Source organism: Lepidochelys kempii, chromosome 2, assembly GCF_965140285.1.
Source record: "Lepidochelys kempii isolate rLepKem1 chromosome 2, rLepKem1.hap1, whole genome shotgun sequence".
NCBI lineage: Eukaryota > Metazoa > Chordata > Testudines > Cheloniidae > Lepidochelys > Lepidochelys kempii.
The window spans coordinates 225,538,583-225,564,945 of record NC_136381.1 but is presented as its reverse complement, the minus strand read 5'-3'; the positions used below and the strand labels follow the sequence as shown (position 1 = coordinate 225,564,945).

General features: G+C 44.8%; 1 protein-coding gene across 13 annotated transcripts in view; it reads left to right on the top strand.

Moving 5' to 3' along the window:
• Positions 1 to 26,363, top strand: part of AKAP9 (A-kinase anchoring protein 9) — a 209,556-nt gene that overhangs the window by 25,112 nt on the left and 158,081 nt on the right. For 11 of the 13 annotated variants that reach the window (XM_073333990.2, XM_073333987.2, XM_073333989.2 and 8 more), the window contains exon 2: positions 20,842 to 21,090. The exons of the other annotated variants lie outside the window; for them this stretch is intronic. In XM_073333990.2, coding sequence (XP_073190091.2) covers positions 20,842 to 21,090 — 249 coding nt within the window. The remainder of the gene's footprint in view (positions 1 to 20,841; positions 21,091 to 26,363) is intronic. 13 annotated transcript variants of the gene reach the window in all.

Here is a 26,363-nt window from a genome sequence, read left to right as displayed (position 1 = left end):
GGAGATAAATGGATCAGCAGGCTAGAAACTGAATGAATGTACTCTTGCTAAAATAAGGAGGAACTCATGGACAAGGTAAAAATGGATAAAATAAGCCTGGAATATAAAATGAGGTAAAGAGTAAGTCATACATGGACAGTGCGTGGACAGAGCATGCTGTACAGCAGTAGTTACCAACTGGTAGATTGCAATCAACTGGTCGATCCTGGAGCCTCTGACAGTCTATCGTGATCTCTGGCCTCTAAAAGTCCGGTGGCACAGGGGGCTAAGGCAGGCTCCCTTCCTGTCCTGGCCCTGCGCCGCTCCCAGAAGTGGCTAACATGTCCCTGCAGCGTGTGTATGTGCGAGGTAGGGGTAGAGGGGTCTCTACACGCTGCTCCACCCTGCAGGCACTGCCCTCCCAGCTTCCATTGGCTGCAGTTCCCCATTCCTGGCCAATGGGAGCCGTGGGGGCTGTGGCTGCAGGCAGGAGCAGTGCGCAGAAACCCCCGGCCCCCCACAGGGACATGGCCACTTCCAGGAGTGGTGTGGGGCCGGAGCAGGCAGGGGCCCTGCACCCCAAGCCCCCTCCTGGAGCCAGCACCCTGTACCCCCTCCTGCACCCCAGCACTCTGCTGGAGCCCCCTACTGCACCCAAACTCCCTCCCAGATCTTGCACCCCAATCCCCTGCCCCAAGCAGCTGGGAGTGCCCCCCCCACTCCAAACCCCTCAGCTTCAGCCCAGAGCCCACACCCGAACCTCTGCCCCAGCCCTGTGAAAGTGAGTGAGAGTGGGGGAGAGTGAGCGACAGAGAGAGTGGGGATGGAGTGAGCAGGGTGGGGCTTTGGGGAAGGGGCGGGGTCCCTTGGGTTGCCCTTGGATCCTGGGTTGCCCTTGGATTCAAAAAGTGATCTTGTGCATAAAAGGGTTGGAGACCACTGTTGTACAGGGATCGGTTCCTACAAAGCGATCCCAAAATGTGAGCTACAATGTATAGCAAATGCACTGTAATGTGTACAAATATATAAAGGGAGAGGTTTGCTGTGTAACTTCGAATGTGTGGTGTCAAATGTTTCATTCTTTTCAGACCCTATCCTGTAGAGGTTTCATTCATCTGTTAATGTTTGTCATTGTTAGTACAAAATACAGTCAAAGTAACTTCATTTTCTTAAACATTTATTGCCTAGTTTCCATATAACAACATAAAATTGCTGTTGATGCAAATAGACAAAATATCAAGCTGTTTTAGACTTATCAGTATTTTTTTTTAAATTGACTATAAGCAAAACAAGTAACAAGACCCAGTATTTTCATTCATTATAGAAGTGGTGGTAAAGGCATTTATTACAGTGGTTTTCAAACTTTTTTTTTGGGGACCCAGTTGAAGAAAATTGTTGATGCCTGCGATGCAACAGAGCTGGTGATGAGGGGCTCAGGGCTGGGGCAGAGGGTTGGGGTGAGGCCTGTGGGGTGGGGCTGGGAATGTGGGGCTCAGGATATGGGAGGGGGCTCAAGGCTGGGTCAGGGGGTTGGGGTGTGGGAGTGGGTCAGGGCTCTGTGCTGGGGGTGCAAGCTCGGCTGGGGATGAGGGGTTTGGGGTGCAGGAAGGGGTTCTAGGTTTAGGAGGCTCAGGGCTAGGGCAAGGGGTTGGGGTATGGGAGGGGGTCAGGGCTCTGGGTGCAGACTCTGGGGTGGGGCCAGGGATGAGGGTTTTGGGAGTGCAGGGGCAGGTTCCAGGTTTGGGGAGGGGTCTCAGGGCTGGGGAAGGGGATTGGGGTGCAGATTTACCTCTCGCGGCTCTGGTCAGCAGTGCAGCGGGGTGCAGTAGTAGGCTTTCCACCTGTCCTGGCACCACCGACTGTGCTGCGCCCCGGAAGCAGCCAACAGCAGATCCGGCTCCTCGGCAGAGGCACACAAGCAGCTTTGCATGACTCTTGCCCACAGGCACCGCCCCCCCCCCCAGTTCCCATTGGCGAGAGCCCCATGGCTCCCCTGCCTAGAAGCCAGACCCGCTGCTGGGCGCTTCCGGGGTGCAGTGCACTGTCGGAAAAGGTAGGCTCTAGCCTGCCTTAGCCAGGCAGCACCACCAGCGGGACTTCTAACATTGCGATTCGTGATGCTGATCAGAGCAAGGCAACCCAATGCCTTACGTGCCGCGACCCGTCTATTGTGCCATTGGTTTTGAAATTTATTTATTTGGTTGTGGTGCAAGTGAAGACGAGAGTTTCATTTAGGGCCTAATCCTGGGAGATGCTTAGTGCCCGCAACTCCTGTTGAAATCATAAGAATTGAAGTTTCTCGCACCTTGCATAAAACGTGCAGCACCCTACAGAATTGGGCCCACGTCTGCAGATGCGTACTGCACAGTGTAGTACTTGCTACCTTGAATAAACCACTTGTCTCCAATGGAACTACACATGGAAGTAAGTACTGCATTATATAGGAAGTGTTTGCCCGTCAGGCCCAGATCCACAAAGAGACTGAGCTGTTGCAACACGTGACTTTTAGGCGCCTACCCAGGGGAATCCACAAACTCTGGTTTAGGCACCTACGCTTCCTATACAATGCATGGAGAGAGATAGGCATCCCAGAATGGGATCCACAAAGCCAGCGTGCAATAGCAGATACTGAGGAGAGGGAAGTGCCGAAGCTTGTTCCTCTCAGGGAGTTAAGCACCTAAGTCCAGGTTGGAGGGAGGTGCCTATCTTTGCTTGGGATCTACAGCCAGAACCCTCTCCTGGAGTCAGGCACCTAAGCCATTTATTGCAAGAACAATGCTGGTGCTCCTGTAACACCACACAAAATGGGTGGCAGGAGGAGGGTCTCCTTTTATAACTGCTAGCCCAGTGATTAGGGTATTCATCTGGGATGTGGGAAACCCCAGTTCAATTCCCCCTCTGTTTGTTTGGTGAGGAGAAAGGATTTGCTTGTTGGATTCCCACTTCCCAGGTGAGTGCCCTAATAACTTTCTCTGGCCCACTGCATGCATACTTTTATGCAAGGTGGAATGTCTTCGACAGAATAGATTGAGAGAGACCCATGTCAGATTATCCTAGAGTCCACTTTGTTAAAAGTTACAAGGGAGGCCTCCTCCCCACCATTTTGCCTCAGAGCATGCTTACTGGATCTGGGCCTACAGGCAACATAGGTGGGGAAACACCTATCTCCACCTGATTTGAGGATTGTGCTGGGACTTAGGCATCTGGGCACCTGCCTGAGACTGCAATGTGCATATCCAGTGCCAGAAACATAGGGTATGTCTACACAGCAATGTAAACCTAGGGTTAGTGGGACTTGAGTCAGCTAACCCATGTCAGGGAACCCTGGGCTTCAGCATCTATGCAGCATTTTAACTCTAGGTGAAGGATTTTCTGACCTGTGCTCGAACCTAGGGCTCTGTCATTCAGGCTGCAGTGCACAGACCAGAGTCAAAGTAACCCTGTCCCAGAGTGTTTAGCGTCTCTCCCCCCCCCCCCCCCCGCCCCACACACTCCATGTTGTCTCTCTCGTTGTACAAATGTGCTGCACTGTGGGAAAATTCTACTGCCCACTCTGTTTCCTAGTTGTGATGGTGCTATTGGTGGGACTCAGGAGCACCTGAGCACATAAACTGCATAATTAGGTCCTTTTGTGGCTGTCTCATTAGAATGACTGACTGCAGTTTGAGAAGGCTTTCCACTGACCTACCATCTAATCTGAGAAATGGACTCTCCACAGCGAGGCAGAGTCACATTGGCAGGTAAATGCCCCTGTGCACCTGTTCTGAGGATAATTAGGACATCAGTCTTCAGGGTTGTCAAATTATAAATATGAAACTTGCAATTCTTAATTTTTAAAACGGGATGTTGAATGAAGGTGTTTTTGTTTCATTGTTAGTTTATATTTGTCTGTTTGTTTTGAAATTTGACAGTGTAGGTTTCAGAGGAAAAACATGCCCTCCCCTCCCCCCCAGCCTGGCTACTGCCGGCTGTGGAGCTGTGAAGTACATCCCCAGGGCTTGGGCTCAAGTGTACTCTAGCACCCCCCTGGGGATCCCTGCCCCGCCACTCCCCAGGAGGCTGAGAGAAAGTTTTGTGGCTGGCTCCCACGCACTGCCGGTGCATGCACCCTAGGCACACACCCCTTAGGAGCCTCTGCACACACAGCCCCAGGGAGGGCAGGCGGACAGGGGGCGGAGTGGGGCAGGAGTTAGGGACAGAGAGCGGTGCGGGACCAAGTGGCTGCCCTGCAGAGAGGGGAAGCAGCAAAGCTCCCAGCTCAGCAAGGCCGTCGGAGGGCTGATCCCACACATCCTAGCAGCAGGGTGACCACCTTTTCAAAAGGCAAAAGTGGGACACATGCAGGAGCCCCAGCTTCTCTGTGGCTCCACTCCCTGTTCCTCCTCTTCCCCCTGAGGTCCTGGCCAGGCCAGAAGCTGGGCAATAGTAAGAGCCCCACAGGGAGCCTGAGCTGCTGTGTGGAGCCCTGGTGCCTCCACCTGTCCTGGGCAGGGGACTGGGGTGCCTGAGAGCCGCCCCCGGCCCGTGTTCCTACATCCTGGGGCATGCCGACCAGGGCATGTGCAGGGTATGGGGCTCCCCACAGCAGCACAGGCTCCCTGAGCAGCTCTTACCATGGCCTGGCTCCAGCTTCTGGCCTGGCTAGTAGCACAGGAGGGGTGAAGGCCCACTGTCACCCATCCCCCATTGGGAAGAGGCTAGCACCACCCCTGAGCCTCGGGCCGATGCGGACTGATGCAGCAGGAAATCCAGAGCAAATGCTGACCCAGAGTCATTCAGCCCGGGACTCGAACTCTGCATTTCAGGACTGTCCTGCCCCATTTTGTTCAGGTGCTCACCCTACCTGGTAGTCAGGAGCAGTCTCCTGCCTCAACTTTGCTCCCTGCTCTGGGCAACCTCTGCACAGCAGCAAGAATGAGGAGTTGGAGCTGCAGGAGGTTGTGGGGAGGTTTTGGGGCTGATTCCCACTCACTGCCCGGAGAGCACACGCTGCCCTGACACCCCTGCACATGCAACCCCAGGGAGGGCAGCAGGGCCAGAAAGCAGAGAGGGGACTAAGCAGCTGCCCTGCAGGGACAGGGAGCGGCTGGGATGTCAGGGGTCATCCTCTCCCAGCTGTGCTGAGCCAGGAGCTCTGCAGCTCCCACTCCCTGCAGGGCAGCAGCTTAGTACCTGCTATGCTCTCTGGCCCTTGCTCCCCTGCCCTCCCTGTGTCTGTGTGTGCAGGAGCCCCGAGGCTGCAAGCAACAAAATCTGGCTGTGCTCTTCTGACCAGGAAGCAGCTCTCTCTGCCAAAAGCTGCTTCTCTTTCCATTGAAAACCCTGCAGGCCACCTCTCTGATTTGTATTTGCACAAAACTGAACACCCTTGCTCTGCCCTGCCCCTCCTCTGAACCCCTGTCCCTACCCCGCCCCTTCTCTGAGTTTTCCCCCCCGCCCCCACTCAGTTTATCCTCCCTCCATCACTTGCTCTCCCCACCCTCACTCACACTTGCTCATTTTCACCGGCCTGGCTCAGATGGTTGGGGTACGGGATGGGGTACGGGCTCCGGCTGGGGGTGCAGGCTCCACAGTGGGACCAGAAATGAGGAGTTCAGGGTGTGGGAGGGGGCTCCAGGCTGAGGTAGGTGGTTGGGATGTGGGAGGAGTACGGGCTCTGGGCTGGGGGTGTGGGCTCTGGTGTGGGGTTGAGGATGAGGGATTTGGGGTGCAGAAGGGGGCTCTGGGCTGGGGCTGAGGGGTTCAGAGTGCAGGAGGGAGCTCCAGGCTGGGTAGAGGGTGCAGAAGGATGTGAGGGCCCCGGCTGGGAATGCAGACTCTGGGGTGGGGCTGGGGATGAGGGGTTTGAGGTGTAGGAGGGTGCTCCAGACTGGGACTGAGGGGTTTGGATGGCAGGAGCGGGATCAGGGCTGGAGCACAGGGATTCGGAGGGCTGGAGGAGGATCAGGACTGGGGCAGGCGGTTGGGGTGTGGGGGAGCTGAGGGCTCCAGCTGGGAGTCCGGGCTCTGGGGTGGGGCTGTGGATGAGGGGTTTGGGATGCAGGAGGGTGCTCTAGGCTGGGACTGAGGGGTTTGGAGAGCAGGAGGGGTATCAGGGCTGGGACAGTAGTGGGGCATGGGAGGGAGGTCAGGGGTGCATGCTCCAGCCAGTGCTTACCTCAAGCAGCTCCTGGAAGCAGCAGCATTTCCCCTCTCCGGTTCCTACACAGAGGTGTGGCCAGGCAGCTTGGCGCGCTGTCCTGTCCACAGGCACCGCCCCGCAGCTCACATTGGTCGTGGACACCAGCCAATGGGAGCTGCAGAGTTGGTGCTTGGGGCGGGGGAAGCATGCGGAGCTCCCTGGCTGCCCCTATGCCTAGGAGCTAGAGCGGGGACATGCTACTGCTTCTGGGAGTTGCACGGAGCCACGGCAGACAGGGAGCCTTCCTTAGCCCCGCTGCACCACCAACCAGACTTTTAATGGCTCAGTCAGCAGTGCTGACCGAAGCCACCAGGGTCTCTTTTTTGACTGGGCATTCTGGTTGAAAACCAGACACCTGGCAACCATAGCTCAGACCCTCCAGCCCATTGCTGTATAGACCTACCTGTAGGTGCCTAGAGGACCATTACAGTGAAAATTTTGGTGCTGGTGACTTTAGACGCCCACAGGGTTAGGTGGCAGCCAAGCAGGCATTTTGTGGATCGCAACAGGCCTAAATTTGGGCTTTAGGCACTTAAGTCTCATTGTGGCTCTGGGCTAGAGTTACCACATGGCTGGTATTGACTGGTCTGGCTGTTTTTTTATGGATTTGCCAGGTGCCAGAAAAAAAAAATTTGCTGGATGTTTTTTTAGTGGGTCTATAGATTTGCATTATCATCAGAATACATTGGGATAGCTAATGTTCCAAGTGTCCGTGTCCAGCTAAAGGTGCCGTGATGTTCCTGTTTCTGCAGTTTAAGCGATAACAGATCAAAACTGTTGAAAAAGCAGCAGCTGTCTACCCACCAACATGCAAGCCTACCGTGTGTGTATATGAGAGAGGGTTTGAGTCATGCAAGAGTGAGGAGACGTGCGAGGCATATTAAATAATGGAAGAGCAGGGCAATGGTGTGAGTGATCCTACTACACCCTCAGAAAAAAAGCTTGCATCAGAAACTGCTCATTAGTGACAACTGGCTAAATGAAACAGACTACAAAGACTGTCTGGCAATAAAACAAATTGTTAGTTATAAATGATGTTATCAATCTTATCTAAATGTGTTATCACTCTAGATACTATAAGTGGCTGTTGAGGGGGGAAGAGTTGCTCAGTTGCCTTGTGGTTGAGGGTTGGGGATGGATGCGGACTTGCCTTGTGTGTGTGGGAGTGCTGGGTTTTTTGTATTTCAAAGGTGGTAACCCTGCTCTGGGCCTCACTGTCTGGTCCTTAGCTTGTTTTAGAGAATATAGAGGGTGGTGATTGCTGATTGGTGTCAAGTAATAAATTTTGATACCTAAAAAAGCCCTGAGCCAGAAAGCTCATGTAGTCCAATGAACAATTTTGCAACTGGTTGCAATTCTCACACAAATAATACATCCAGAGTAGCAAACCCAATTGCCAAAGGATGCCATTTTTACAAAATGCTTTTATGAAGTAGGAACACTTGATAAGGAGAACTGCCATGGCCTAAAAATGAAAGTTTAGAACTACAATTTTCCAGTATTTTTCCAACTGGGAGAAGGTTGTAGGTCTGCAACAAGCAGATTCTAAACCATAAGTTTAGCAGATAAAGTTAAACAATAATGCTATGATCTTTCTCTCATTTTTGTTCTTTTAAAATGTAGCTGAAACTTTGTTGACTCTTTTTTTTTGTTTGAATACTTTTGATCAACAACTCTAAAGCTCTTTAGACTTTAGTATTGAGTTGGCATTTCCTGGATCTGACAGGCTAGTTAGTTTTCAGTAACATGACATAATGACAATATGCTAGAGAGACTTTTTAAAGTCGAAGGAAAGTTTCAGACTCCAATTAATGAAAATTCATGTTCTGAGTCCACTTAGTAGAAGCAAAGCAAAGAATAAAGTGTGTGTACTTCTAGCAGTGTGTAATCCTCAACCCCAGTTGCCTTTGCCTTCTCATATCAATTTTTGAGCCTTCCTCTCTGCTCTCCAGCCTCCAAACAAACAAGAGAAAATAAAAGCATACAAAATGAAAGGTAAAGAGAAAAGTAGAAGATAGAATAGGCCTTTTAGAATGACAAGGACAAGCACATGCCTGGTGACCTTTCTCCCTCAGTGCACAGGAAAGGGCTCCTCCTTAACCTCTCCATTGGTTCTACTAACCCCTTAGCCTTGACTGAGTGGATCGCTCCCTAACCATGGGTGGTTTCTAGCCACAAGTGATCCTGTCTCTTCTTCAGAGCAGATACATCTCACTGCCTCTTTTTCAGGTCTCAAGGCAGGACCTTTCTATCTCTCTGAAGAAGCTGGTTCCTCCCACAGTGCCCCTTTTTTTCCATCCCCTCTGAGGCTCTGATCAGTTTGTCTGCATGGCAGGTGGTTGGTGCACTGTGCTTCCCTCCCAGCTTCTCTGTTTCCCACTGACAGCTTAGCTAAAATCCTCTTTACTTTGGGGGAATGAGGGTGGCATTTTGAGCCAGAGGCTTTTCTCATCCTGCATAGCTTCAGTGGCAGAAGTACCTCTTGTGCTGCCAAGAAAGAGCATAGGCTTCAGTAACAGCTACCTTGCCCTCAGAATGAGGAGCATCATCCTGGTGGAGCATGTTGTGCCATTCTGGTGTTAGTGAGTGTCACAAATGCCAGTTGAGGAACAAAAAAAAGGCTATGAGCAAACCCCTGCACTCCTATCTATATCTATATGTATATGTAGACAGACTGGTTAAGGGGCAGAATATGACTATACCTTATTTAAAAATCGTAAAGTGGAGTTGACAATCTTCTCTTGAAAACCTAATGTTAAAGTGCCCATGGTATACTGACTGTGTTGGGATTATTGGAAAATGGATTATTATTTGTCCTGTGCCATGTCCACATTGCACTGTCTATTTCCGTGTCATCAGTGAAAGGTAGGGATGCATGGCATATGTCCGTAACTGTTCTTTTGCTACATATGTATTGTAATGCCCTTGAGGAGGAGAATCTTCCTTGTGTTCTCAGTGTTTGAACTTCTATGCATCTCTAATAGAGAAAAAAGAGAATGGGATACATTGCACGTTCTTTGGAGGTGACTGTCATGAGATGGGGGTTGGGGGGAATGATACTGCAGTCCTTATTTCTTTTTGAGTATCCCCCTGACAGAATTTCTGTAGATGTGTAATAATCAGTTTGGGCAGGGATGGTGTCCCTAGCCTCTGTTTGCCAGAAGCTGGGAATGGGTGACAGGGGATGGATCACTTGATGATTACCTGCTGTGTTCATTCCCTCTGGGGCACCTAGCATTGGTCACTGTTGGAAGACAGGATACTGAGCTAGATGGATCTTTGGTCTGACCCAGTATGGCTGTTCTTATGGTAGACAAGAATTTAGAAAAAGTCTGCTCTGAGTTCTTGTTTCTTCCACATTGTAGGTAAAACAGAGTGGTGTCCTTTGAATAGTATGATTAATCACATCTTTGATCATAGTTATGGATGTCTTAATGGAAAAGTTGTAGTACTAAAGTATATACTTAAGAACAAAAATAATAGTTTTATTTTTAAGAGACAGTACATCATGTCTCTTCCCATAATAGCCACAACTGGGATGTTATTTTAGAGGTGTTGAACACCTGCAGCTCCTACTTGCCACGGCAATCTGAAAAATGACATGTTTTTCAGAGTGTGAAGGGGTAATAGGCAAACATAATTGAGAACCTGATTGTTTTCGCCTTAAATTGAGTCTTTTGTACTGTGTATGATGATTTGTTTGTCCTGTTACCCATAGAGTTCTTATGTCATGAACTTGCCAGATGTTGTTTTGGGCCTGATATGTGGTAAAGAGATTACATAGTGCAAGGTAAATTTCATCATTGTTTTCATTTGGGTAGTTTCACATCTTTGTTGAAAAATTTAGTTGAACCTTATGATTTTGAACTTCACGTGGAAAACCTTTATGTGAATATGCACTTCACACCGTACATTCAATTAGATCATCTTTTAAATTTGTGTGCACATTTATATACTGTGCCATGTCACTTCTATATTCTGACACACAGACCATGTGGCATTTACCACTGAGGTCAAGAGTTGGATGGGGAAGAAAACAAGGGTACTCAAGTTATGTCCACAACCAAGAATAGCTGGATAGATATTTCTGATAAAATGATCAGCAGTAAAATAGTTAACTAAATCGGTATGATTTGTACCAGTAGTCCCAACCAGCCCCCAAGATAGCACGTGTCCTACCAGGATGCCTACCTAGGACCCAGCAACCCCAGCCCACACCAACCCTCTTCTGATCATCTTACAGCAATGATTGCACCCAGGTTTGTGGTGGTTTTTTTTTTTTTTTTTTGCAAACCACACAAATCACCTGTGGTATTTTGCTGTAGCCCTTCCCACAGGGTTGTGGGATTGATGCAGGTTGTGATAAAGAGATGAATGATTTTCGGGTTCCAGGGGGGGAAAGGTTCAGAACGTACATAACCAAATAAATCTTTTAAACATTTATGCTTTTATATTCTAATGCAGTTCTACTCTGAAAAATGACTTCCAAAATTATATATATTACTCATCATATCTACTCTCCATTTGTTCAGTCATATTCTGCTGACTTTAGTGACAAAAATAAGTGTTTGCTGCTTTTTACTCCTGTTAGCCCTGCAGAGCCAACACAGCTAAGTGAGATGAAATAAGACATGTGTTCCATCTTGTGCATCTACAGATTTGGATGCTTGGATCCAGTCATTTATACCTTTGCAAACTCATTGAAGACAGTGGGGACTATGCAGGTGTTGGAGTTTCTGAGGGCATAATTTCAGGATATGGGGATTATACAGCCGTAACTAAAGATCTAATTTGGCCAGTAGAACCATTAGTACTGATCATGATGTGTGAATTGGAAAGAAACCCAGTTTTACTCTGAGATCTCAGTTGAAATTCCAAGGCTGACAGTTTGCTTGTAAACTGTGCACATTTGACACAAAAGTCATTGAGACAATAAACGTGGAATCCTCAGTGCCTTGTTTAGAGTCACTGTTGAAAGCATTTTCCTGTTCCATAGGGAATTGATCTGTTGACCGTAAGCAGTGCTTAAAAGAGTTACCTGACACCAACTAACTAAAGGACTAAACATATTATTATTTATTTGTATTATTGTAGCACCTAGAAGCTCAGTCATGGACCAGGACCCCATTATGAGCCAGTTAGGTACAAAACCAGGAATTTCACTACTGCTTGGAGATTACAGTAATGGTACTGGGACCAGGTTGGTGGGATAGAGAGCTGGTGGGCAGCCCTCCATCGGATAGAATGGATTACAAAGAAAGGATGACCTGCATTAGACAAGTTATTGCTAAGTAGTTTCCAGCTGTGTTGTTTAATGAAGTTGTGGCTACTTTTTTGATGTCTTGTCCTTTCTTCCTGTAGTGTCTGGGACCAGAGCCTCCTGCTACTGGAAGAAGTTGGCAGTAATGGAATGTCTCTGCTATTCCGTCTCTCTCTCTATTTTTGGATCCTCTTTCCTTTTAAATAACAACAGTACTTGCATCTTTTGCTGCTTCTTAAGCTTTTCCAACTATCAGCAGTGGCATGAAATTGACTTGATTCTTGAGTTGCTGGTCACAGATGTTGAATAGAAGCAATAAAAGTAATTAATGTGTTGTTAATTTCACTCTGATAAAATCATGAGCATTAGTCCAAGCTCTGTAGCTCTGTCTTTAGATTCAGGAAGACAGTACTATATCAGTTTAGCTTTTGGCTCACATTCCTTTCACATTTGGAAGGTTATTTTTTTGAAAATATAAAACCTGGAAACTTAATGTTGTTTAAATTAAATCTTAATTTTTTTAGAATTTGTTGGCCTTGCCTAAAATGATTGCTATGGAATTCTTCCAATTTGTCACTGAAGGTAGGTGTGTGTGTGTTTAATTTTTTTTCAAGCCCTGACCGTATATCTTAATTCTAGAGCCCTGTCTTTGGAAGGAAGTCTGTATTTTAGGTTCTCCTTTCTTCATGAGCAGCAGAAGTATTTTTGAGGATTGCATATAGTGCATTTCACCTCTAATCCAAATTGGGGTTTTAAAATAAAGAAACACAATTTTCTATTTGCTCTTTTGAATTTTGATTAAATTTCTGAATTTGAAATCATAATTTTATTATTTGACTGTGCAAATTTTAGGGTAAAAATTTCTAAGATATGTACATGCAGTTGGTGCATGCTAATACCAGATGTGTATGAAAATCTGTCCCTTTCAGAATACAAATGCCCAATTATGTACCGAGTGGACGTTCTTGTGAAAATAAGGTGCAATCATTATTTGAATGTCCAGATTAGGTACATACATTTATACATGCCCATATTTAGTCTTCTTTAAAAGAAAGTTCAGTCAATTGTATAATATCTTTAATCAAAATTGCTAGGGTTTTATCTGATAATTCCTCATTGATAAAAATTGGTAGCTTAGTTTTAAAAAGAGAGGAATATAATGTAACTAGATGCATCACCCAGACAGTCCGTACTCGAGGGGATTAGAATCCTTCAGTTGTTCTTGTTGGAGCTATTTATCTAATTTTGTAGGCAAATAAAAAATATAAAGTTGCACTGGAAGAAGCTGCATTACCTTTTATCTATTACATAAGGTTTCATCCACCATAGAGTTGATGGGATACTTTAGAACCAGTATATGTGTTCCAGAAAGCTCACAGTTATGTTTTCTTGCAGCAACTTTAGCTGCAGAGACAATGTTAAGGTTGCAAGCTGGCTTCAGGTAACATAAAAATATGTGATCAAGTTTGGGAAGAGAATGCTTGATCTCTGACACAGTCTACCTCTCTTAGGGTATGTCTACACTACGAAATTAGGTCGAATTTATAGAAGTCGGTTTTTTTGAAATCGGTTTTATATATTCGAGTGTGTGTGTCCCCACAGAAAATGCTCTAAGTGCATTAAGTGCATTAACTCGGCAGAGCGCTTCCACAGTACCGAGGCAAGCGTCGACTTCCGGAGCGTTGCACTGTGGGTAGCTATCCCACAGTTCCTGCAGTCTCCGCTGCCCATTGGAATTCTGGGTTGATATCCCAATGCCTGATGGGGCTAAAACATTGTCGCGGGTGGTTCTGGGTACATATCGTCAGGACCCCGTTCCCACCCTCCCTCCCCCCGTGAAAGCAAGGGCAGACAATCATTTCGCGCCTTTTTTGTCTGCTGCCAGCCAAAGATGTAAAGGATAGATGGAGTGGGTCAGAGCAAGAAATAGACCAGATTTGTTTTGTACTCATTTTCCTCCTCCCCTGTCTAGATCACACTGCAGTCAGTCACAGAGAAGGCGCAGCGAGGTTAATCTAGCCATGTATCAATCAGAGGCCAGGCTAACCTCCTTGTTCCAATAACAACGATAACTTTGGTGCACCATTTCTTATTGGAACCCTCCGTGCAGTCCTGCCTGAAATACTCCTTGATGTACAGGCACACCCTTTGTTGATTTTAGCTCCCTGAAGCCAACCCTGTAAGCCGTGTCGTCAGTCGCCCCTCCCTCCGTCAGAGCAACGGCAGACAATCGTTCCGCGCCTTCTTTCTGTGCGGACGCCATACCAAGGCAGGCATGGAGGCCGCTGAGCTCATTTTGGCAATTAGGAGCACATCAACCACCACACGCATTATCCAGCAGTATATGCAGCACCAGAACATGGCAACGCGATACCAGGCGAGGAGGCGACGTCAGCGCCGTCCCGTGAGTGATCAGGACATGGACACAGATTTCTCTGAAAGCATGGGCCCTGCCAATGCATGCATCATGGTGCTAATGGGGCAGGTTCATGCTGTGGAACGCCGATTCTGGGCTCGGGAAACAAGCACAGACTGGTGGGACCGCATAGTGTTGCAGGTCTGGGACGATTCCCAGTGGCTGCGAAACTTTCGCATGCGTAAGGGCACTTTCATGGAACTTTGTGACTTGCTTTCCCCTGCCCTGAAGCGCATGAATACCAGGATGAGAGCAGCCCTCACAGTTGAGAAGCGAGTGGCGATAGCCCTGTGGAAGCTTGCAACGCCAGACAGCTACCGGTCAGTTGGGAATCAATTTGGAGTGGGCAAATCTACTGTGGGGGCTGCTGTGATGCAAGTAGCTCACGCAATCAAAGATCTGCTGATATCAAGGGTAGTGACCCTGGGAAATGTGCAGGTCATAGTGGATGGCTTTGCTGCAATGGGATTCCCTAACTGTGGTGGGGCTATAGACGGAACCCATATCCCTATCTTGGCACCAGAGCACCAAGCCGGCGAGTACATAAACCGCAAGGGGTACTTTTCGATAGTGCTGCAAGCTCTGGTGGATCACAAGGGACGTTTCACCAACATCAACGTGGGATGGCCGGGAAAGGTGCATGACGCTCGCATCTTCAGGAACTCTGGTCTGTTTCAAAAGCTGCAGGAAGGGACTTTCTTCCCAGACCAGAAAATAACTGTTGGGGATGTTGAAATGCCTATATGTATCCTTGGGGACCCAGCCTACCCCTTAATGCCATGGCTCATGAAGCCGTACACAGGCAGCCTGGACAGTGGTCAGGAGCTGTTCAACTACAGGCTGAGCAAGTGCAGAATGGTGGTAGAATGTGCATTTGGACGTTTAAAGGCGCGCTGGCGCAGTTTACTGACTCGCTTAGACCTCAGCGAAACCAATATTCCCACTGTTATTACTGCTTGCTGTGTGCTCCACAATATCTGTGAGAGTAAGGGGGAGACGTTTATGGCGGGGTGGGAGGTTGAGGCAAATCGCCTAGCTGCTGGTTACGCGCAGCCAGACACCAGGGCGGTTAGAAGAGCTCAGGAGGGCGCGGTACGCATCAGAGAAGCTTTGAAAACCAGTTTCATGACTGGCCAGGCTACAGTGTGAAAGTTCTGTTTGTTTCTCCTTGATGAAACCCCCCGCCCCTTGGTTCACTCTACTTCCCTGTAAGCTAACCACCCTCCCCTCCTCCCTTTAATCACCGCTTGCAGAGGCAATAAAGTCATTGCTGCTTCACAGTCATGCATTCGTTATTCATTCATCACACAAATAGGGAGATGACTACCAAGGTATCCCAGGAGGGGTGGTGGAGGAGGGAAGGAAAATGCCACACAGCACTTTAAGCACAGCACTTTAAAAGTTTACAACTTTAAAATTTATTGAATGACAGCCTTCTTTTTTTGGGGCAATCCTCTGTTGTGGAGTGGCTGGTTGGCCGGAGGCCCCCCCACCGCGTTCTTGGGCGTCTGGGGGTGGAGGCTATGGAATTGGGGAGGAGGGCGGTTGGTTACAGAGGGGCAGCAGCAGCTCAACCATACACTGGAGCATTCTGGTTTGGTCCTGCAGCAGCCTCAGCATTGAATCCTGCCTCCTCTCATCACGCTGCCGCCACATTTGAGCTTCAGCCCTCTCTTCAGCCCGCCACTTACTCTCTTCAGCCCGCCACTTACTCTCTTCAGCCCTCCACCTCTCCTCCCCGTCATTTTGTGCTTTCCTGCACTCTGTCATTATTTGCCTCCACGCATTCGTCTGTGCTCTGTCAGTGTGGGAGGACAGCATGAGCTCGGAGAACATTTCATCGCGAGTGCGTTTTTTTTTCTTTCTAAGCTTCACTAGCTTCTGGGAAGGAGAAGATCCTGTGATCATTGAAACACATGCAGCTGGTGGAGAAAAAAAAAGGGACAGCGGTATTTAAAAAGACACATTTTATAAAACAGTCGCTACACTCTTTCAGGGTAAACCTTGCTGTTAACATTACATACATAGCACATGCGCTTTCGTTACAAGGTCGCATTTTGCCTCCTCCCACCGCGTGACTACCCCCTCAACCTTCCCCCCCCTCCCTGTGGCTAACAGCGGGGAACATTTCTGTTCAGCCACAGGCAAACAGCCCAGCAGGAATGGGCTATACTGAGTGTCCCTGAAGAAAAGCACCCTATTTCAACCAGGTGACCATGAATTATATCTCACTCTCCTGAGGATAACACAGAGAGAGAAAGAACGGATTTTGGTTGAATGCCAGCAAACATACACTGCAATGCTTTGTTCTACAGTGATTCCCGAGTATGTGTTACTGGCCTGGAGTGATAAAGTGTCCTACCATGAAGGACGAAATAAGGCTGCCCTCCCCAGAAACCTTTTGCAAAGGCTTTAGGACTACATCTAGGAGAACCGCAAATGCCAGGGCAAAGTAATCCTTTCACATGCTTGCTTTTAAACCATGTATAGCATTTTAAAAGGTACACTCACTGGGTCCAGGAGGCAGCCTTGGGTGGGTTCGGGGGGTACTGGCTCCAGGTCTAGGGTGAGAAACAGTTCCTGGCTGTCGGGAAAACCGGTTTCTCCGCTTGCTTGCTGTGAGCTATCTACAACCTCCTCCTCATCATCTTCTTCGTCCCCAAAACCTGCTTCCGTATTGCCTCCATCTCCATTGAAGGAGTCAAACAACACGGCTGGGGTAGTGGTGGCTGAACCCCCTAAAATGGCATGCAGCTCATCATAGAAGCGGCATGTTTGGGGCTCTGACCCAGAGCGGCTGTTCGCCTCTCTGGTTTTCTGGTAGGCTTGCCTCAGCTCCTTCAGTTTCACGCGGCACTGCTTCGGGTCCCTGTTATGGCCTCTGTCCTTCATGCCCTGGGAGATTTTCACAAAGGTTTTGGCATTTCGAAAACTGGAACGGAGTTCTGATAGCACGGATTCCTCTCCCCAAACAGCGATCAGATCCCGTACCTCCCGTTCGGTCCATGCTGGAGCTCTTTTGCGATTCTGGGACTCCATCATGGTCACCTGTGCTGATGAGCTCTGCATGGTCACCTGCAGCTTGCCACGCTGGCCAAACAGGAAATGAGATTCAAAAGTTCGCGGTTCTTTTCCTGTCTACCTGGCCAGTGCATCTGAGTTGAGAGTGCTGTCCAGAGCGGTCAGAATGGAGCACTCTGGGATAGCTCCCGGAGGCCAATACCATCGAATTGTGTCCACAGTACCCCAAATTCGAGCTGGGAACGTCGATTTAAGCGCTAATCCACTTGTCAGGGGTGGAGTAAGGAAATCGATTTTAAGAGCCCTTTAAGTCGAAATAAAGGGCTTCACTGTGTGGACGGGTGCAGGTTTAAATCGATTTAACGTTGCTAAATTCGACCTAAAGTCCTAGTGTAGACCAGGGCTTAAAAATTTCTCAATACTTACTTCTGAAGGCCACACCCACCAGCTTGCACCAGTTGTCTCATTTAGAAAATACTCTGGGTTTTACTTATGACAAGAATGACTTAGCTAGTTGTTTTGTTGAGGTAACATACAGTCTCAAACGGGACTATGTTAATGCAAACTAGTTGCCTTTTAGAGCTCGCCAGCAGGGTCTACATGGGCCCAGGTGGCTAAAAATTAAAATACTTCCGTAACAACCACTTTTGCAGCAGCTGCTCTGAAAAAAGTGGGAGGAACCAAGCTAACTCTCCCACAAGACATGTGATGGAACTCAGTAGTGGACTGTTTTGAGCACTGTATCAAGAACTGGCCTAATCTGATGACAGTTTGTGAACAAAATTGTGAAAAAATAGATGGCATTGTCACAGCCAAAGTTCTCAACATTGGGCTTAAGAGAAATGTTGAACACATGCTGAGTACCCTGAAGCCTATTTCTGTAGCCTTGAACAAAATGCAGGGAAATAGCTGTTTTATTGCTGATACTGTTGGAAGGAACTGAGTGAGATCTTAAAAAGAGAAATATGCAATGACAGAGTTAAATTACAAGCATTAAAAAAATTAATGGGACAAGCACTATCTCCAGCTCATTTTCCTGCGAATATTCTCAATACTCGGTACCAGGGTCAAACCTTAACTGCTGAAGAAGAGGAGTTGGCTATGACATGGACATCCAGCAGTCATCCCTCCATAATGCCAACTATAATAAACTTCAGAGCTAAGGGTGAACCATTCAAGAAACATATGTTTGCTGATGATGTTTTAAAGAAAATCACACCAGTGAACTGGTGGAAGTCACTTAAGCACTTGGATTCAGAGACTGTTGAAGTGATACTCTCACTTTTAACAGCAGGAACTTCGTCTGCCAGTGAAGAGAGAATATTTTCTAACTTTGGACTAATTCATTCCAAACTGAGAAATCGTTTGGAACCTGAAAAAGCAGGAAAGCTTGGTTTTTTGTTTTGTTTTGTTCCCCCCACCCCAAGATTATGAACAAACAGGAAAATGAAGGTGAAAACGACTGAGTTAGCCACAGAAGCCAATATTTTAAGTTTCTCATGTTGACCTGGCTGACACGGTCGATTTTAATTTTTGTTTTGTTTTTTTTAAATATTTCATTTAACTATTTTAGTTAAAACAATTTTAACAAAAACAAACCTGATTTTAAAAAAACTTGAATGTTTAACTAAATTCGAAAATTCATATGCTTGTTTTGTTAAAATATGTTTGCTGTTGAAGAAAAAAATCCAGAATACATAACATTGTCGTTTTATAAATAAAATAATTTAAATGTCTGTCTGGTGGTGATCTTCTCCAAATACAGCATGGCAAGAAAATCCTCCAAATATTAATGATTAACCTGTTGAACTGGAGATAGTTCACCTCCCAATGACTTCATAAATATCTGCTTCAATTACCTTTGGTAAATGAAATAACCAAACAATCATTCATTTTCTGATATAGTTGTAAAACTAACTTGAAAAGTTTTCAAAATAAATCACTTAAAAATGTATAGTGTGTACCTTCTAAAAATGAAACCTACATCTGTATCTGAGTTGTGAAGAATATGTATTAAGGTTATAACAACCAACAAGAATGCACTTTTTATGTAGAAATCCGTGATTAAATTGAGTCTTCCTGACTAGTGATTTAAATCATGATTTAAATCAAATTGATTTAAATCAAATCCACCCTGACACGGGCCAGTTAGAATGCTTTACAAATCACACCCCTTTGGTGCAATTTACTGCACTGTATGGACAAGCCCTCAGAACATGTATTGGTATCGTGAAGAGCTAGCAAATTAGTATCCTCACTCTTCCCTCTGTTAAGAAGATAAGTCTATGATGTATCCTATTCCTTACCTCTACGTGGTGGTGGGGAATCTCTTCTCTCTCCCTGGTGTAAAATACTTATTCTCTGGCAAATGTTCTGAAATATTAAAAAGTTTTATTTATTTTAAAAATAGAAAAAGCCTTGTTAAATATTTAAATTAGTTAAGGATGTAATGAAGAGAGAGCGGAAATAAATGCTAAATACGTAGGTGAGCATTTTTTGCTCAGCAAATCTCAAGGTCCTTCTGAGCAGAGCAGAAGCTATATTCCACATTGTCAGCTGTCCTGAGGCTGCAGAATCCTGTTGGGAAAATAAGAACATCTTTTATTGCAGTGAGACAAAAGTATTAGCTATGGAAGAAATCATAGTTGATTTGCAAGTAGCATCTATGTTTAATTTATGGCTTTCTCAGCTATCTTGAGGTTTAATGACAATTAGAAAACACAAAAGTGACAGCTTGCATTGTGACAGAACAGAGATTGGGAAGGGGAGATCTTTGCCAAATTGGAAATCCTGATTGATCCCCTTGAGCATTGACAAAGAGTTTGAATGGAAGCCTGGCTCTCTGGATTGGTGAATATCATGAGCAAAAATTCCAATATTCTTGTATTATTTGATAGAAACTTTTTTTTTCCAAGTTGACAGTGGGTTTATCAAAAAGATCGGTATTAATGGACGTAAAATAGATATGAAAGTCTAGGGCTATATTTAAATGTTGTTGTGTTTGTAAGTGTACGTGCTTAATAAAGTAATATGGTTTGCAGCAATCATTAATGTTGGACTTTTTGAGGTGGGAGCATAAAACCTGGTGATGGATAACACTTTGTTAATGTCAGTTTAATTTTGTCTTTACATTTGTAAAAAACATAATTATTATTTTTCTTTCTTGAACAGAAATTCTGTTCCAGTTAAGAAAAATATATTCTAAATGGATTTTCACATGTAAACTGTTACATCTGATTAAAAGTGATAAGCTCTGTAAAAGGCAGTGTCTTAGAGTATTTGGATAGCTTACGTACTAATTGGTTTTTCAACTGTGCTGTGTCTGGATCACCTGCGACTTTTTATTCATCATCATGTTTTGCTACAAGGTAGAGTATCTTGTAATTTGTTTGTTGTCTTTCTTTTGTTAAACGATTTTCTAAAGATGTATTTTACTTCTATGTTTTGTTTGTAGCTTGGGCTGGTTTTCTTGATTTCTAAAAGTTGTTTTTTCTGAAGAGTGCAGTGATACATATTTGGTATGAGAAAGGGTTGCTCTTCTGGTTTTATTTCAAAGCAGATAAAATGAGTTTCATAGTCTTGTTGGTGTGTAAGGTAATTATTATAAAATTAGAGAAATTTAAGTTTCCCTAAGAAAATGAGATCAAAGATTATTTTATCACCTTTGTGCTTTATGTTTAACTTTGAATCTTTTGATTTCTAGATAGCTGTCCAATAAGTACATACTTATTGTTATGAAACCTGCAAGACCTATATTAAATTATCATTATGCTGCTTATATATTGTACATTTTAAACATTATTTTCATGCTTATATTAAATTGTTTTGAAGGGTATTTGGAATATGCAGCATTAACCTCAGCTTTGTTTTCTACAGAGATTAGTCAGAAGATTTATGTAGAACGGTCCATAAGCTCTCATAATTGGTGTCATTAGTAATAAAGAAGACAACTTTCACCTTAACAGGATTTTCTCTTATGTGCAGCTTGCCCAGTTTAGGCAACGGAAAGCACAATCTGATGGGCAGAGTGCATCCAAGAAGCAGAAAAAAAAGAAAAAGGCATCAAACACCAAAGATGAAGAATCTATACAAGATGGTCCTGATATTGACCGGTCACAGGGTGATGAGACATCCACACACCAAAGAGGAGCAGCTGCTACTGCGGAGTTTGCTATAATGAGGACTTTACGCAGTAGAGAAATGATCAAACATGACCAGACGTATACCATTGAAGTAAGTGTTATCTGGTCTTAAGCAATTACATTATTTTCTATTTAAAGATGGGCTCTTTATATTTTACTAAACTGCAATGAATATGCAAATAAAAATGAGTGGGTATTATGAGAATATTGACATTATTCCCTTGCCTCAACCTCCATGCTGACATCCCTTTATGCCCAGAGCTGACACTTTCCATTTGCTTGCTGGTGACATATTTTCTATGGCATGATAACTGAGCTGTAGAATATGAAGCATTTGTTGGCACAGTTGTGTGCATTCCTTGATAGGATAAAAGCTATATGTATTTTTTTAAAAGCTTATAATAAAATGAAAAGTATTACATAGGAGTACCCCCAGAAATTTTTTACATGGTTTGCACAACTGAACCCCCTAGTGTTCTTCCACTTTGGGGCTCTCCACTGCCCCTCTCCTGGCCAGCTACCCTATGCAGGTGCTCACTCCAGCTCCCTGTACTTATAGTACGTCTTGAGGCTCTTGATGAGCGAGTCCTGTGGGCTCAGCAAAGGGGACATGAACTTCTAGAAGCAGGGTGAGGCTGGGCAGGCTTCTGTGGGGGAATCCCTGGTGCGGGAGCTGGCCTATGGCAGCAACATTGAGAAGCAGTGCTGACTACCCACCCAGGTTTTGCCCCATGGCTCTTCAGTGAAGGTGAGTGCTGCTGGGCCAAAATTGAATGACTGGTGTGACCTAGTGTGTGAGGGTAGCAGTGCCATTTAGGTTTGGCCCTCTACCTGAGTCTGAGTGGCTCTGTGACCCTCATGTGTCAGGTTTTAACAGCACTCACTCAACAGGCCGCGGGGCCTAACCTGAGTGGATCTGTGACCCTCATGCACCAGGTCACAATACCAGTGACTCAGTTTGGCCCCCTGCTCCCCGGCATGATGGAAGGACTGTGGGGCCAAAACTGAATAGGCAGTGGGTCAGCCAGGGCTACTTCTCCACGCTTCTGCCATGGGGCCAGCTTCTGTACCAGGGCTCCCCTCTCAATGATACACATCGTGTGTACCGTGCCTACAGCTGTCTATGCCTCTGGTATTACACTGTTATAGTTTTAAATAAGTACAATTGTGGTTACTGGTAAGGAGAAAAAAGCAAACCTAAGCATTTTTCTGGAATTCATAAAGTAATTTGATTCTTGCTGGTTAATGGTGACTAGGAATTTATTTTGAAAACACTAATTTGGGGGAGGAATTGGATGGTTTAGGGAACTTGGTGCTCCACCTTTTACTACTCGTTGGAATTTAACTCTGGTCATTAGTGACTCAAAGTGTTTACCATCTGAAGGTTAAAAAATGGCCTAAGTGAGATGGATTGGCAGTCGCAGTTCAGTTCTGAGTGGACAAGTGTTCCCATAACAAAATTCAGTACTATTGTTATGCATCGAGGAACAAGAAATGCAAGCCATGCCCACAGAATGGGAGACTGTATCCTAAAGCACTGACTATGAAAAGGATCTAGGAGTCATAATGGACAAGCAACTCAACATGACCTTGATGTTGTGGTACAAAGGGCTAATGTGATCCTTGGATGTATAGATGGGGGAGTAGTAAGCAAGAATAGGGATGTGATTTTTACCTCCATATATGGCATTGATGAGACTGATACTAGTATACTGCATAGAGTTCTGGTGTACACTTTTTAAAAAGGATGTTCAAAAATTGGAGAGGATGCAGAAAAGAGACACAAAAACGATTTGATGGTTGCAGAAAATACCTTAAAGTGGAAGACTTAAAGGGATCAATCTGTTTAGCTTATCAAAAATAAGATTGGGGGAGGGATAGCTCAGTAGTTTGAGCATTGGCCTGCTAAACCCAGGGTTGTGAGTTCAATCCTTGAGGGGGCTATTTAGGGATCTGGGGCAAAAATTGGGGGGTTGGTCCTGCTTTGAGCAGGGGGTTGGACTAGATGAGGAGGTCCCTTCCAACCCTGATATTCTATGATTCTAAGATTGAGTGGTGACTTGTGTATATAGTGTATAAATACCTTCACGGGGCAAAATACTGGGTACCAAAGGGCTTTTTAATGTAGTGGAGAAAGGTATAACAAGAAGCAATGGCTGGAAGCTGAAGCCAGACAAATTCAACCTGGAAATAAGGCTCAAATTTTTAACAATGAGGGTGATTAACCATTGGAACCAACTACCAAGGGTAGTGGTGAATTCTCTAGTGCTTGATGTCTTTAGATCAATTCTGGATGCCTTTCTCCAAGAAAGGCTTTAGTCAAACACAGTTTATTGATAGGGCTCAATACAGTGTCAACTGGATGAAATTTAAAGACCTCTGATATACAGCTATAGACCTAGATATTTAAGGGTCCCTTATGACCTTAAACGCTGTGAATGTTGGCAGTCTGATCTACCAGGTGAAGGAACTGAATGGTGACTGAGCTATCTTTTTTAGCTCTGCAGGTGGTTCCTCTGACAGAGGGGCATCTGAACAGCATAGTATTGTATTTGTTGTGTGGACAAATAGCAAGAACTTCAGTTTCTGGAGTTGTCTGTCAGCTAAGTACCAATTATAAACATCTAGTTCATATGAGAAACCAAAAACCAGTAAGTATTTATGTCACATTCATTTTCAGCGAACCTTTGGTTCCAGCAATTTAGTTGTACTGGACTTTAATTAGTATGATAAGACTGTTAAATTATGCATTTTTTTACAGTGATAAGTGGTACCTTTTCTCACCATTCTGACCTAAGTTAACAAAAATCTTTCAATTCATCTTTATTACGTTTTTAAAAGTGATGGGTGAACCTAGTTTTAAGAAAACGAAACTCATAACACTGGCTAAAGAAAGGCAATGTATAGACAGCTGCTTGTCAAGTTGACCTATTATACTTCAGCTAATACACCTTGATCCCGACCTGCAAATGTCTCTTGCTGTTCCAACCTTGGGCTTTTCTTGAGCAGGCTGCTAATCGTGCCATTTGTGTAGTGGTATTGAGATATGGACAAACATACAGTAGACAGTAGGGTAAGAATATTTCCTGGTGGCTTGATATTTGAATCTACCTATCCTAAAGTGAAAGGCTATGTGTTGTCCTATACTGTGCATTAATGTAAATGATAAAAGGCAGAATTATAGAGTTGCTGATTCATGACACTATAGATAAGATTGTGAAACCCTTCCATTTTATAAAAACCTCTTTTTCCCACAGAGTCATAAATTGGCTGTCTAGATTTTTGGAAAAAGAGGAATAAAAATTGGAATACAAGGTCTCAGGAAAGAGACATCTTCAGAAACCTCTTTTATAGAATTCCTTTTTAAAAAAACTTGCACAAGATTTTTTAACATAAATATACATTTTGTAGGTTTGCTGGTTTAATCTTTTGTGCTCTTAATTAAAAAACTGGCTTTAATTTAAACATCAAATGGAATTGTAAGAAATTGTCTAGTCTGATTGTTTTTGATATTTTAGGAAGATGTTAAAACACAGATGTTTTAATGTGGTTATTGAATATGCAGTGACTACATTTTTGTTAATAGATTCATAGATTCCAAGCCCAGAAGGGACCGTTATGATCATCTAGTTTGACCTCCTGTATAACACAGACCATAGATCTTTCCCAAAATAATTCTTAGAGCATATGTTTTAGAAAAACACCCAATCTTGATTGAAAAATTGTTATTAAGGGGGAGAGTACACCACAAACCTTGGTAAATTGTTCCAGTGGTTATTTATGCCTCGTTTCCAGTCTGAATTTGTCCAACAATTAGGTCAGATTATGCCTGTCTCTGCTAGATTGAAGAACCCATTATTAAATATTGTTCCTGACATAGGTACTAATTATAGACTGTAATCAAGTCACCCTTTAACCTTCTCTTTATTAAGGTAAATAGATTGAGCTCCTGGAGTCTGTTACTTTAAGGCATGTTTTCTACTTCTTTAATCATTCTTGTGGCTCTTCTCTGAACCTTCTCCAATTTTGCAGTATCTTTCTTGAATTGTGGACAGTAGAACTGGACACAGTATTCCAGCATCACATGCACCGGTGCCAAATACAGAGATAAAATAACCTCTCTATCCCTACTCAAGATTCCCCTGTTTATGCCCCTGAGGATCACATTAGCCCTTTTGGCCACAGCATTGCACTGGGAGCTCACTTGCAGCAAATTATCCACCAAAACCCCACATCTTTTTCACATGCATATTTAATACACGTGCTAAAAACATATTTACACTAATGTGAACTATTAGTGTATATAGAGTAACTCATACATCTCCATTTTTTATTCCGATTTACACTTCAGGGCTCTCCTCCCCTGCCAAATAATGTGTTTCTTGCAATACCACGTAGCAAAAGCAATACCCACTAAACGGAAAGGATTTGGAAGTGTCAGTGTTCTCTCCTGATCAGCTGAGCATGGCACCAAATAGTGTGGTTTAAGAGTGGACAAAAATGCCAGATCTAGTGGTCACTAGTTATAAGAGTTCCCAATAAAGTGAAGAGGTGCAAGGTGCAGATTTACTTAGTGTGCTTGTGAAAAGAGATTCAATGAAGAAAAGTGAAGTAGAATGATATGATTGTGGCAAAAACAAGAGAAACTATGCTTACAATATATTGTAAAGCATAAACTGCGGGTACGTAAGCAGGATATTTTCAAGAGGGGTTTCATAGTAGTACTCTCGGTTATGGCTTGCTAACCCTACACTGGGAGAAGAAGCAGAATTTATAACTTCTTTGGCTCCCCTCCCTTCTCACCAATGGCCAAAAAGGTCTTTAATAAACTCCACCTCCCACTCCTGTACTCATTAAGAATGTTTGAGGTTAGCCTGTCAGTCAAAGAGACTAAACTACAAGTTTCTATATAGAACCTTAGCACTGCCAAAATTGTCTTGTATACTTTGTCAACTACTGTAGACTCCTCTTTAAATGCAGTTATACCCCTGAACTAGATATTTCAGAGTAACGATGCAAAAGGTTAACCTGTAAGCATTACCAGTTAACCTGCCTTAAACATTAACCCTGGGCCGGCCGGCCAGCTGGCCTGCCAACCCCAGTGGCCACACACCCTGGAGATGGCATGAGCCCAGACACTTAATTGGTTAACCATTTAAACAACATTTTATCATTTAAACGGTTAACTTTTTAAATGGTATTTACCTCCCTATTTCAGAGGTCCTTGCAAGTTGAACAGCAACATGTGCTTTAATTAAATTTAAATTCTGATAATGTATTCCCAGTTTCCCTATTTATAGAGCCCACTTCTGAGTTTCAGAACCACTCCTAGTAGTAACACAATTGAACTGTTTGCTCCATTCA